This window comes from Taurulus bubalis (assembly GCF_910589615.1).
Source record: "Taurulus bubalis genome assembly, chromosome: 15".
NCBI classification, from domain to species: domain Eukaryota; kingdom Metazoa; phylum Chordata; class Actinopteri; order Perciformes; family Cottidae; genus Taurulus; species Taurulus bubalis.
Genome location: NC_136603.1, coordinates 15,146,081 through 15,160,908, shown reverse-complemented (window position 1 = coordinate 15,160,908; position 14,828 = coordinate 15,146,081). Strand labels below are relative to the sequence as shown.

At 42.0% G+C, this 14,828-nt stretch overlaps 1 protein-coding gene across 1 annotated transcript; it reads left to right on the top strand.

Annotated features, from left to right (window-relative positions):
- Positions 1–3,985: 3,985 nt before the first annotated feature.
- LOC306747815 (nectin-4) lies at positions 3,986–14,433 on the top strand (the record flags this gene model as incomplete). Its single annotated transcript, XM_079230915.1, has 7 exons — positions 3,986–4,292; positions 4,441–4,743; positions 7,896–7,989; positions 9,264–9,418; positions 10,231–10,301; positions 12,062–12,129; positions 14,406–14,433. The coding sequence occupies 7 exons, from the start codon at positions 3,986–3,988 to the stop codon at positions 14,431–14,433; spliced, it is 1,026 nt and encodes a 341-aa protein (XP_079087041.1).
- Positions 14,434–14,828: the final 395 nt, after the last annotated feature.

Below are 14,828 nucleotides of genomic sequence, written 5' to 3'. Positions count from 1 at the left end.
AGCTGTAATATGCTGGTGCAACCCACCGTCTAAGGCTCAATGGAAAAATATTGAAGAGAAAATAACCTGGCGGAGGCCAACACCCACCGGGAACGTGTCTGACTTACTACCGAGGATACGAACACAGCTCCTACTGCAGGCGTACAAAGACCGGATAGCCCGTGCCAACGGGTCCGGCACACCATACTCCCGCAGCACCCCCCACAAAAACCCCCGAGGGACCCGGTCGAAAGCCTTCTCCAAGTCCACAAAGCACATGTAGACTGGTTGGGCAAACTCCCAGGACCCCTCCAGTAGTCTTGCAAGGGTAAAGAGCTGGTCCACTGTTCCACGACCGGGACGGAATCCGCACTGCTCGTCTTGAATCTGAGGTTCGACAAGCGGTCGGAGCCTCCCTTCCAGCACCCTGGCATAAGCTTTTCCCGGGAGGCTGAGCAGTGTGATGCCACGATAGTTTGAGCACACTCTCCGGTCCCCCTTCTTGAAGATGGGAACCACCACCCCGGTCTGCCAGTCCATGGGCACTGTTCCCGACCCCCATGCGACACTGAAAAGGCGTGTCAACCAAGACAGCCCAACAATGTCCAGCGCTTTCAGCATCTCAGGGCGGATCTCATCCACCCCTGGCGCCTTGCCACCAAGGAGCTTTTTGACTACCTTAGCGACCTCTGCCAGGGATATGGGAGAAACCACCCCAAAGACTTCCGGCGCTGCCCCCTCTCCGGGGGACATGTTAGCCGGGTTTAGGAGTTCCTCAAAGTGCTCTTTCCACCGCCCGACGATGTCCCCAGTCCGGGTCAGCAGTCCCCCCCCCCGCTGAGAACAGCCTGGGGTAGGCCCTGCTTTCCCTTCCTGAGCCGTCGGATGGTTTGCCAGAACTTCCTTGAGGCCAACCGAAAGTCCTTCTCCATGGCCTCCCCGAACTCCTCCCATGCCCGAGTTTTAGCATCCGCGACCATCGCAGCTGCAGCCCTTCTGGCCTGCCGGTACCCGTCAGCTGCTTCAGGAGACCCCTGGGCCAGCCAGGCCCGAAAGGCCTCCTTCTTCAGTTTGACGGCTTCCCTCACCCCCGGTGTCCACCACCGGGTTCTTGGGTTGCCGCCACGACAGGCACCGATGACCTTCTGGCCACAGCTCCGAGCAGCCTCGTCCACAATAGAGGCTTTGAACATGGTCCACTCGGGTTCCATGTCCCCAGCCTCCCTCGGGATTTGTGAGAAGTTCTTCCGGAGGTGGGAGTTGAAGACCTCCCGGACAGGATCCTCCGCCAGACGTTCCCAGTTCACCCTCACTAGCCGGTCTTTCTAGCCGACTCCCCCGCCATCTGATCCAACTCACCACCAGGTGGTGATCAGTTGACAGCTCTGCTCCTCTCTTCACCCGAGTGTCCAAGACATACGGCCGCAGACCAGATGATACGACTACAAAGTCGATCATTGATCTCCGGCCTAAGGTGTTCTGGTACCAGGTACACTTATGAGCCACCTTATGCTCGAACATGGTGTTCGTTATGGACAAACTGTGGCTAGCACAGAAGTCCAACAACAAAACACCATTCGGGTTCAGATCGGGCAAGCCGTTCCTCCCAATCACGCCCCGCCAGGTTTCTCTGTCATTGCCCACGTGAGCGTTGAAGTCTCCCAGGAGAACTATGGAGTCGGCAGGCGGCGCCCTTTCCAGGACCCCTCCCACCGACTCCAAGAAGGCCGGATACTCCGAACTGCTGTTCGGTGCATAAGCACAGACAACAGTCAGAGCTTTACTCCCTGCAACCCGTAGGCGCAGGGAGGCGACCCTCTCGTTCTCCGGGGAAAACTCCAACAAAGCGGCGCTCAGCCGGGGGCTCGTGAGTATCCCCACTCCCGCCCAGCGCCTCTCACCCTGGGCAACTCCAGAAAAGGACAAAGTCCAACCCTTCTCCAGGAGCTTGGTTCCAGAGCCCATGCTGTGCGTGGAGGTGAGCCCAACTAAATCTAGCTGGTACCGCTCCACCTCCTGCACCAGCTCCGGCTCTTTCCCCGCTAGCGAGGTGACGTTCCACGTCCCTAGAGCTAGTCTATGCTGCCGGCGATCGGCTCGCCCAGGTCTCCTGCCTGGCCCGCCGCCCGGTCTGCATAGCACCCGACCCCGATGCTTCCCCCCGCGGGTGGTGAGTCCACAGGGTTGCTGGTCCATGATCTTTTTTCGGGCTGAGAAAATTTTCCGACTCCACACCGATAAATTAGATACTATATTTAGACATTGAACAGCTACAGGCATAACAGCCATATGCAAAATAATGAAAGGAGGCACAATGCTAAGTTGTGAAACTCTTAAAGAGAATCACTCACTAGAAAAACAGGACTTCTATCGATACTTGCAGATGCGACATTTCGTGAATACGAAGATGAAAAATATTTTTCATCTTCGTAGTTAGTATGTGTGAGAGTGTTTCAGTAGTGAATGTGAGAGTGTTTCAATAGTTATTCATAAGAACGCGCTCTTGCACCCGACATGTATATATTTTCCACACGTAACATTCAACATTAGTTAGCGTCAACAAGCACGTATCATTGTACTTTCTGCCTTCAAAGTAAAAGCACTTCCTGTTTCATGCTCTTCGTTTTTTGTCAACGTCTCCTGCTCCTCCCCCTGCTGCTCTCGTCTGGATTCAAGGCGAGAGCAGCTCTATAAACAGTAACCTCGTATGGATGGAGCCGGTTCATTCTCTGTATTTCAACAATAAGATATGTATAACGTATTTATTCAAGAGTACCACTATGCGTTTACTGGTGTTTACCTTCATCCTCAGCATAGTTGTAGAAGGTAAGGGCAAAGGCAAAATCCTGTTTTCCTTCTTTTTTAAAACGCTAACGTCATCGCTACAGAATTGCCTTGAATGACGCAGACATAGCACAATAATAGACACGTGAAGAAATACAATGGAAAAATAAAAATCAGAGAGATGAAGAAGGACATTTTTTTGCAAATGTGCTCAAAGGGAGTAACGACATATTTTCTTAGCAGAACAAAAGGTTTTAGAATAAGCGTTGTTAACATTTCATCAACATCAAAAGATCAACATTAGGGTGAACTTAAAGCATTTTATTTGACAAAAACGGAATACCCAGGTGGTAGCACCTTCCTCCTTGCAACGTCCTCTACAAACACACGTGTACCCAAACAAAGACTACCTGGTGTACAGCTTAGGTGGGGGGAGGGGGGGGGGAGGGGCGACACAAACACTTAAAGTAGTGGTTCTCGAACTTTTTCTGTAAATAACATCATTTTGTTACTCCATCTGTGCTTTTATGAATAATATAATATGGAAAAACGGCATCAGCTGTTGTTATACTGCTGTATTACAGAAAATAATAACAGAGTGAAAAACAGCCCAAACTACTTCTACACTCTGAACTATAATGTAATATATTTATGTAATACTATTTGTATTTTCACTCTTCCCACTTTGTATTGTGACAGCTGCACAGTTATTTCCTATACATATCTACCGTTTCCTCACCTTAATGACATTGTTTTTTCATTTTTTGCTATTGCGTTTCGTGAAATGTCGTTATGGTTTGACCCTCATGGCCTTTGTCTCCACGACCACAAAGTCAAGAGTGCAACTTACAAATTACTAAACTAATATTTGCTTCCGTTAATTTACTGGACAGTAAAAGTCTGTTGACAGTTGGTGTGGCATTGCGCTATGGGAAAACTTGAGCCAGGTTCAGCTTCCCTCTGTCATTGAGATGAATCTGAACATTACACTGTTTAGAGTACGCCTAAACTAAGCTTAAGTTTCCAAACTATCATTTTGCGAACGCCTCAAATTCCCCATCAACTCTAAACTCAAAGCCAGCATTTGTTTTTGCCAGTTTAGGCTTGTCAGATGCTCTGCTCAGCGCTGGAGTGAATGCTACTAACCGTGTGTTGCAACTGGGTTGTGCCTCCTAACTTGGGATCTGATTGTCTTACAGCTCTCCCGGGGATTGAAGGAAACATGACCGTGGTGCAAGGAGGGGCGGCCATCTTCCCGTGCAAACTCATTGGCGCTATGGAGCCCGTCAGCCAGATATCGTGGCGGAAGGAACCTCAGGATGACAATTTCCTAACAATCTTGCCTAAGATTGGACAAAGATTTGTCAACGGACATGATGAACGATTTAAATTTATTGGGAACTTTAGTGACAACAATGGATCTCTACAGTTATCTAATATCAAATTGACAGACGAAGGCACCTACACGTGCATCATCACTTTGTTCCCCAGTGGAAATGTCAAGAAACAGATCCTTCTAAACGTGCTTGGTATAATGTGTTGTATTAAAAATATATATATGAGAGATGAGAGAGATGAGAGAGAGAGAGAGAGAGAGAGAGAGAGAGAGAGAGAGAGAGAGAGATATTAGTGTTAACCTACATGCTTGACTTATCGTATTTACTGTTACTCTTCTAGTGCCTCCGGTCACAAGCCTGAAGGATAATGTTCCCACTGTGGGTAAAGAAGAGGTTTCCCTCGTAACGTGCATGGCTGCCGGTTCCAAGCCTCCTGCAAAGGTCCATTGGCTCGCTGACACTTTGGGAGAAAAAGTGAGGCAAACGATCAACGTCACCGAGCATCCCAATGGTACGACGACCACAATCAACTCGCTGTTTGGAGTACCGACCAGAGAAATCAACCGCCACTTAGTCAAGTGTGTAGTCACCAGTGCAGCCATGTCGAAAGAAGAAAGCCTGCCCTTCACCATACAGATCCACTGTGAGTATACAATACCTATATCACGTACTTATGTAGTGGATTGTTCTTGTTCATTTCATCATTGTCGATTTAAGAATTTCTCAGTTATTAAATTGATTTAATTAATTGTTTGAAAACAGTGGATAAAGACAGTGTTTGCATGTTCACCCCACATGTGTTCTCAGTTGTTTAGGCTGACTGGTCCTCTGCTGTGGCTGAAGGTGCTCAAAGCCAAGCTTGGGATTGATAGAGACTAGGCCAGACTCATTCACCGATACTTATTTAACAAGAATATAATAGAAACGTATTTACTGTCATTAGTCAGGTATAATGAAATATTGCTAAGGCAGTAATAGCAGCAAAAAATTAAAGGCACTTGTTAAATTAAAGTCATAGGTCCAATCTCAATCTCCACCCTTTCGGACTCACGGACTTTGAGGCGCGCTCCAGCGAAGTCCTTGAAGGTTTAGGGCTGTCCCATTGTCACATCGTCGAGTTCTTGAGGGCTCTCTGGCAGACATTTTGTCCCCTTTATGATCCTTTTCCGTAAGTCAACATTAGATGCAATTCATTGCAATGTGACGTTAAATCCGCAGTTCCAAATGGAAGCATGAAGATGTAAAAAAAAAAAAAAGAAGGTAAACAAAGAGACACGTGGGCGTTCAGCCCAATAAAATACATTTACACTACAACATTACGGATTAAAGATGTAACATAAAAACACATGAAATCAGAGGAATGCAAGCAGAAAATATATATAATAATATTTGTTTTACATTCATCAAACATTTCGTTTTAACAAAAACGAGTAAATAGATAATTTAAAATGACTTCTCATCTCGTGAGGAAGATGTTCAAATCAGTGAATAAAAAGTATAAAATAAATACACAACTGTACACAATATTGTTTTATGTAGTCACGTAATATGTTGCAGCAAAGTGCTGTCCCATTCATGTTCACACCAGTCCAAGCCCTCACAGCCACTTAGCAGCTGACATCAGTAAGTCCCTGAGGGTTCAGGGTTTGAGGGTTAAGGGTGGAGATTGGCATTGGGCCACAGACTCGGAAAGCTTATTGTCTGTAATATTGTGTATACAAAACATCTGTGAGCTCTTAGGGCTAATCAACAGTTTGAGCTATCTTGTGAAACCCCTGCTGTTATGACCACTACCCTGCAATCCTGTTTCTTCACGTTTCTAAGCAAGACAAGAAAGACAAGGGTCAAGACAAAGATGAGGACAGAATGAAGACAAAGGGCATTGTCAGGCCAGGAAGTGAGAGATCAGGTGTTTGATCCAGTGAAGTAGGAGTAGAGGCAGTATTATAAGCCCGCTAGTTATCTCACTGGGTAGCTTGTGAGCCAGCTAACAACAAAGCCATACAGTAGCAGTCGTTCCCACAGGATTTGGCTTCACTCCTGGAATGTTTGGCCTGTGGTATTTTGGTCGAGTTTGGAGGCAAGTCAATGCCCTTGAGTTAGGGGGGTTTTCACAAGAGAATCCTGGATGTGGATCAGTTTCAAAACATGTTTTTGTGCTTGCACAGCTGCTCTCCATTTACAACACACCTGAGAAATTTGCAAGAAAAGTGAGGAATGCCCTTTCCTATCAGGCTTTGCCATTATCAGTCTCCTAAACTGTATTTTCATAATAGATGGCCGAAACTAAAACACTTAACTATCTAATCTAACTGTGAAGCAAAGAATCGTTTGTCTGTCTGTATCTGGGAAAGTCCTTTGCATATCTCGAGAACCGTTCATTGGATCTACTTGGTGGGTGTGTTGCTGTGCGTGTTATTGACGGATCGGATAGTCTAACGTTACAACCAAACTTTTCTTCACTTCCCAGAATTCTATGAGGAATGAAAGGTTTTTGATGATGCTTCCGGAGGCTAAGCACACCTCCAAATTGACTCTGAAAGGGTGCAACTAAAAGGCACTGCACTATTACTGTATAATAGCTGATAATGTGTTCAACTAATGAAATTAATCAGCTGCAGTATTTTGTGGTTAGATTTCATGTGATCCACACTGCAGGGAACTGTACATACCAGAGCTCACTGGAGGTAAACTCCAAACCACTGATTGTTATTTTTTTCAGGTCGACACCGACATTCTTTGACTACTACAGCTAAGGAAATCCCCTCTAATCCACCCAAGAGTGCAAACGCCTGAATTGGAGCATAGCAGTTTGGGAACAGTTCTGTAAGAGTAAAAAATAAATCCACATACTAGCTTTCCAACTGCATCACATGTGCTAACATAACATCAGCTGAGTTAATGTGTCATCAGACAATCTTAAGTGCGTAACTTAAGTCACGCTGTAACATGTGACTGGTTGCCTCTTGGACATCCATTTGTCCATAAATAATATAATAAATATATTAAATAATAGTAATCAGTTTAGTGTATTTGAGTTAATTTTACTCCATCTCTTTTCACACTTAATTCTGAACGCTAATAAGTGGTTTTGAGTTTAGATTATTTTGTTGCACTAGAGAAGAATATCTATGAAAACAAATAGCATTGACCAAACAAAGATACAGGGAGTATTGGAAGAAAAGAACAAAACATACTTGGTGTGATGGTTGCCAATGCAGAATGAAAAAGGATAACAACACAATAACAGACGACAGCTCAATGCCAATAGCTGTCTAGCAGCCTAAATAGTAGGTAAAAACCTTTTCCATTTTATCATTCCACCCACCTTTTATGAGATCATGGAAAGCCGAGACAATGACAAACTTGGTCTGCAGGCTTCGCCATGAAAGAATCCTTTATGCGCTTTCAAAAGTCTGTTGTCAGTCATTGAAGCGTTGTTGTGTGATGTATCACCTTGACCTACATTTACCCACTCTGTCATAGTGTTGAGAAACAGTCAGACACCCGTGATCTGTCAAATGCAGCTAATTGAGGAACTCTTACCAGCTGTAATGTTTACGGTCCTTGTCAATTGTAGATCTCTCTCTCTCTCCCTCCCTCCCCCCCTTACTTCCTCCATCCAAGTACTCTAATCCAAAATGACCTTGAAACTAATTACAATTTCAAATCAGGTGTCCTAGAAAGCAAGCCAACACTGTATCCGTGCACATGAGCTCCACATATGGATGTTCAATATACTTGTTCTCACTGACAGCAATAACACACCTCATTCCCTCTCCCTTTCTTTCGTAGTCTCACCCATTGAAGTGATCATCAGCCAAAGATCGGAGGGTTCATTTGAATGTGTGACTGAAGCCAACCCAAATGCAACTATTACCTGGAGCAGGTACAGTAACTTGAATGAACCGGTTTCAGCGGAAACCTTCTAAACCAAACAATATCTATCTTTTATCTTGAAGCATCATTTGATTTGGTTTTCTCCAGAGGTGAGAGGGTTGTTCCAAACATCATTTGTAAGTGCACGAAAAGCTTTTATAGTTATGGCTGATGAATTACTTGAAATTCTAGGGACACGTAGCAAAAAGAAAACCTGTTTAAATGGCATTGAAATGTAATTTTCTAAAGTAATATTTATTTAAAGCTTAGTGTGATGACTTGGCACATTAGCGGCACCATGGAAAGGAGTTCAGACACAGGAAGTCAAGAGTTAATCGTGAGCTTGCTGGTGGTCAAAATGTGTGTGATTGTAACAGAGCTTAATATTTAACTTAACATTTGCAAATGTAAATACATTTACATGCTTGGTGCAGTTTAGTGCTCTTCAGCACAGGCTGTCTTTCCTTTTATGAGCTTTTATTGACTTAGAGTGGGGGCGCTGCTAATAGAAACAATGTACATAAAACTAAGACATGAAGCATGGACTGCAAACCCTTTTTTAATAGACTATTAGACAATAGATGTCTTGAGAATTCTGTGACACCGGGGTCGTCACACAGGTCCATTCAGTCATCCGTGGGCTGCACCTCGAAAAACAAAGACACACGATCCAAGCAAACAATACCAGGATGTTATATTTCAAGAGTGAACTTGGACCTCATCTTTTAGGCCAAAATGGACAAGAAGTTCTTAACGTGCAAACTCCATCTGCCGATGAAGATCATGTGGTGAGAATACTAAATTATTAATCACAGTTTATTGTTTATTATTAGTCTGCTCTTCACATTCAGACAATCTCCTCCTACCAATGCTGCCTGTGAGGTTGGAAAATACTATCATCAATTGAATAAATGTTTAAACATTTTTGAAAAATATTCCTCTCTCATAGTAGCTGTCTGTTAAACATGAAACGACATCCATCTAAAAAACAGGAAACCGGTCTGCTCTGCTCCCTGCCAAGAATAGTCAAGCACAAAAACCCCCTTATACAGCAACATTACATTTTAAACAAACAAGTGTTGAGTGGTGAGCTATTAAAGTGCTGGTAGGCAGCAGGGAAACAACACATCAAGGTCAGAAACAAACGTGACGTATCTTCACATTCTTCAGATTCTCCAGATTAAGAACTAATTATTCAAATTCATTCAACTTTTGGCACAACTCAACATTTTTCTGACTTTTGGTTGTACGTCTTTATTTAGCTGTCTGCTTTGTCTGTTTCAGATCCGACCAGTCGCGGCTTCTGTCTACTGTTAGAGCAGAGGGTGCAACACTACAGTTTCTGAGCATGACCTCTGACCTGAATGGCCTCTACCAGTGTGAAGCAGCGAACCAATATGGAAGCAAACTCAGCTACGTCTATGTGCATGGGACTTCTGGTGAGGTCAGGTTTAATTTGGCGGTGCGTTTTTGTCAATTGTGTTCAAGTTTGTTGTGGATGTTGTTTGATTCTGTTGTCATCTTTTGTGTCCCTCATTTAAAAATAATAATAATAAAGATTGCATCCAAATTAATTGATGTAGGAAAACCTATGGGCTCCTTTTCAGAAGTTCAGACATCAAAGCCTGGAGTTGAATCGCAGCATTTATTTGAAAACCAGGACACACTGCAGAATTTAATATGTTTTGCATTTTGCTGTGGAATGACTTTGTAGCCGTCCAGAAGCTGAAAAAAAGCAGCTTGAGCCTGCTGACCCAGACAATTTGAAGGAAACGCTGCCCACTCTCCACCCAATGCACCACAGGAAATGATTCAAGTCTACGAATGAAACTACATTAACGTTAGAGCGTGTCCTGATGACGCCATCCCAACCGACGGCACTGTTGAAGAATCAAAGCGCTCACCGACCGGTTCCCACAAATACTGGGAATCTGTAAGTGATCCTTTTAAGAGTCTGAGTCCACTATCGAAATTTAAAGCTGGACATTCAATCAATCCTTGATCAGTAACTCACGAATCACAGAGACAAACTGTTCATCATTATAGCAGCCAGAAACGTACAGTAACCAGGTATTCGCTCCTCTCCAGTTTCCACAATGTTATTAATCTGATTAATAGGAGCTGAGACACCACTGGTTCGTCAAAAAACTGGATGAGCTAGATTTAACTAGATATACATGATTAACTGGCAAAGTATTTACATTTTTTTATGTTACTGTATTCTTCTTTGTTGTGTCCTTTCTCCCTACAGGATCCTACCATGCATATTCGGTCTTATTTTGGCTTCTGCTTCTCCTGATTGTCTTTGGAGTCGTTACATTGGTATACTTGTATAAAACCGGGAAATGTCTAAGGTACCGAGGACAGTAATACTTCGCACACTTAAGTTTAATATACAGTACTACTGCTAAATATATAAACATATATTTTATACATTAAGGAAATATTTTCTTGTGTGTTAATTGGGGACAGGACAGGAGAGGACGCACGTGGAGAGAGGTCGAAGGTCCCAACAACTTGCAACACACCTGAACATCTTCAAGTAGGAGAAGCTGAGGTAGAAGAATAATATCTAATATTTAATTTGTTAAAGTGCATTCAGGCTCTGTGTTACTACCCTTATTATCACAGGGGTTTTTCTGTATAAAGTACTTGTGTTAAAGTGTTTGTACTGTATTACAGCTTGGGGTTTTCAGTTTTGTCCCTTGAAAGTTTTTTTAGCAGATATATAAACACTCTTTGCAGTCTCAATTGGAATTTGAGCATGATTTTAATCAAATGTCTCAAATTGTTTGCCATAGATACCTCTTTGATATGCGTGGAGGCAACAAACCGGAAGACAGTTGGCTCAGTGAGTGGCTTTAACCTTTTGTGGCTGCTGTTCCTTTATCGCTCTAACTGCCATTGTGCATGTTTTCCCACCAACAACGTTAACTTAACAACAATATAAAGGTACTCTAATCATTATTTTATGCTTAAATGCCAAAATGTTGTTTCATAAGTGATTTAGAGAAACTTATCACAGTCTTTCGAGAAGTGCAAGATGGCGCGGTAAGGAGATGATCCTGATCCGTTTGAGAGGAGAAGGAGGTGGGCGGAGCCTCACATAGTACTAAGTACTTTCAAGTACATTAACACTAGGGTTTGTTTTACTCTCGCTGTTGTTGTATTAACTCTGAAATAGTCGATGTACTTTGACACAGCATTTTTACACTGAAAAGTTTATCTCTGATTATTTACACCAACACTGGGCAATACATTGGTAGTAGTTACTCTTGACGTTGTTGTAATAACTCTGGAAGAATTCATATACTTGACAATGCATATTTAACACTGGGGAATTTACTGTGTACGTAAACGTGTGTTAATCTGTATCATAGATTAGCACACAGATTAACACACAATCAACACACATTATGATACAACCCAGTGTGGGTCTGTATCATAATTTACAGACCCACATTGCCTTCAGGTAACCTGGGTCTAAATTATCCTGAAATAGGGCGAATCAATGTGCAGAAATGACTCACCACTTGGTAAACGATTCGGAGTAATAACATCTTCTCTGAGACTACTGTCGCCTGTAGAAGTCTGCTGACTTTGATCTCTGACTTTGGTTGTTTTATTAGATTTTGTTGCTAAGAGATTTGTCTTTGACTCGTATGCATGTGCCTTCTAGCCGTGTGTGAGGTGAGCTTACATTACATATCTGAGACGAACTATGATGTCTAATGTCGTGTTTCTACATGATCTTTCTTTCCATACTCTCAGATTTAACTCTATAAGTGTCATTCCATTATCTCAGCTTCTCATTCCATTTTCTCATTAATAATGTATGAAACGTTTTTTGGGGTTGAATATAATTTTGATTCAGTTCTGTTTTTTTTTTTAAAATAAAATATATTTTTTCAGTAACAGATTTTATATTTTCAACTTTCACTTCTTACAGTTTCAAATCTCTTTTTTTCGGGTTCAATTTATTTTTTCAAGTTTAAATCTTTTTTTTCAGATTCAGATCGCTTTTTTTCAGGTTTCAGAGTTTTTGCCCAGATCTGGAGTGGGGTGTGTGGGTTCAACTGCAGGGACGTGGTCTCATGAGTGACAGCATAATTGAGAAGGCTGAGGACCGCCTCAACCACGTTGCCTTCAGGTAACGTGGTTATGATTCACTACCTTCATACAGTTGGCAGTGAACAAAATTGACGCCAGTGACACGTATGTTTAGCTGTTGTAGACCATACTTGGCATGAATGGCAGTATAAGAGCAATAAACTATGAGGGGATGTGCCTTCCAAAAACTACATTATAATATCTGACATGTTGCACACCACTGTGAACACAGCGTCCGGTGTTTGAGATGAACTGGTTTTGAATTAATTGGTTTATTATTTTTGCATGAGGCAGATGTACCGCTGAGCCTCTGTCACATTATTTCTAAAGACTATAAACAATATACTGCCATTCATGCAAAGTATGGTCTAAAACAGCTTGCTAAACATAACTGTGTCACTGATCCTGTGAATATGCTGTATGAAGTTAGTAAGTCATAATTACCACGTTACCTGAAGGCAACGTGGTTGAGGCGGTCCTCAGCCTTCTCAATTATGCTGTCACTCATGAGACCACGCCCCTGCAGTTGAACCCCCCTCCAATAAATGATCTGAATCTGAAAAAAAGATTTGAATCCGGAAAAAAAAGATTTGAAGCTGTAAAAAAAAAAGTGAAAGTTGAAAATATGGGACAAATCTGTCCCATATTATTATTATTATTATATATTTCATTCCCAAAAACCTCATCAAATTCATCAGTTGCTGTCAAGTTAATTCACTCTGAACCCAAAATCTAAACCAGCTAATAGTACTAGAAGAAATGTAATTATTCCTATGTGTGTGCGTAGTAGTAGCTTTTTGGTAATATTTTACCGTTTTTGTTACTGTTTGTGGTGAACATTTCTTTTTTCAAAGGGAAAATTCAGCATGTTTTTTTTGTGGATATCCAATCAGTGTTAATGGTAAGTGTAGTTCATTGAAGCAATAAAGTGCTCGGTGCGTGCTATATAGACCAAGAAAGCTACCTGTACTAAAAAATGTGTGCACAAGCTACTGATGCCCAGCCAAAAAATAGAGGAGCCGAGTTGGACCTATATGTTTGCAGGTAATAACATGAAAACATAGATGCTGCTTAGTCCGAACCAGCGTGAATCAAGGAGGGAGCAACTCTTTTTATATCGTCCATATTGCCAAAAGCGCCTTTCTGGATAGCCCCGCTGCATTTCTCCGACGATAAACGACTAGTATCCTTAACATCCTCTGTAGTTATATTTTGGGATGCCTTTTCAACTGCTGGAAATGTAACTAGTTGCAAGATATACCGAAAGAGAAGGAAGTTTTGTTGATTTATTTTTTTTTTACAGCAGGTTGAGAGGACAGCGCCCCTTGTGGCTACACAGAGAGGTACAAGCGGAAGTAGTTTGTAGTTATTAATTCCTCACGCTATGTCACTAGAAAAGTAAGTACAAAAGATTTTGGAGCAGGGGAAGTCAGCTATCTCAATATGGCGTACTGAGGAATGTATTAGTTCACCATCAATACTGATTGAACATCTGCATAAAAAGTTGCGAATCTCTCTTTTATTGTGTTTATTATTATTATTATTATTATTATTATTATTACTATTATTATTTGTATTCTATTTTAGTTACTATTATCCCACATTGATGTAAAATTTGTTGTATTTTGTGGAAACCTTTTCAGTTTGCTGTTTTATTATATCTTTTGTGAGGTGCACTGTAATAAAAGCTGAATAAACATTACGGAAGCGTCAAGTTTTTCTATATTTACAGTGTGTACACATACATACCATTAAGTTAAACAGTGCTAGCAAAGTACACACACCGTTACCAGGATGATTGAACAAATATACGGTCGCAGTAAAAACAAAGTAGTGGAACAGACGCCAGCTTCATGACTTGGTCATGACCTTGTGGAAGGCCAGTCCCATGGAAACAATATGCCATGTGTTGAGACAGGAACGAATAACTTTACTTAGCTCTTACACTGTGTAAGTCTTTCGAATGTCACTTTAAACTTAAGTGAAACTTGAAAAATATATAATTTCTAAACAGTTAATTTTTGATAATTTTTTTCAGGCTTGTGAACAGAGTAGAGTGATTAAACACACACTACACATTACACACATTACACACATTACACACACTATTAGAGGGTAGATTCAGCTTGTTTCAAGATTGTCTTAATACAATACTCCAATATCGATGCATACGTTGAAAGACTTACTGGGGCAACTACCACTCACTCACTTCAACCACTTTTATCTTGATTGTAATCATAACTTCGACCATATTTACTTGCTAGCATGTCTTCCTCTTAAACGCCTTATTTAACATATCTGTGCTTTTCTTTGCAGAACATCGGAAACCAATGGCAGGATGTAGATTGCACAAGCCGTAAATATGACACTCTAAGTTGTGTGTCCTTGTGGGTGTGTTCATTTTGGAGCTTGGCCCATACTGGCCCCATTACTAGACTCGGAGTCAAGATATCATGGCCACGGCTGCTTTTTGCCTGTCCTGTTTAAATCATCTGTCTCTTGTGAGTGCAATGCCACATGACTGGATATCCGCTTGAGCTGTTGAGGTTTAGCTGGTCCCCAGTTCTCTCCGTCTTTGTAGCATCTTTATCAATAATCTTGTCAACCATTGTCATTGTTGGTATTCACAGATGGACTGAATGAGTGACTTGCAGCAGCAGTGTACCCTTTACTGGAATTACATTTCAAATTGTAATGACTGACTTTGAACACAAGAATAGTCCCTTTTGATTATATCCT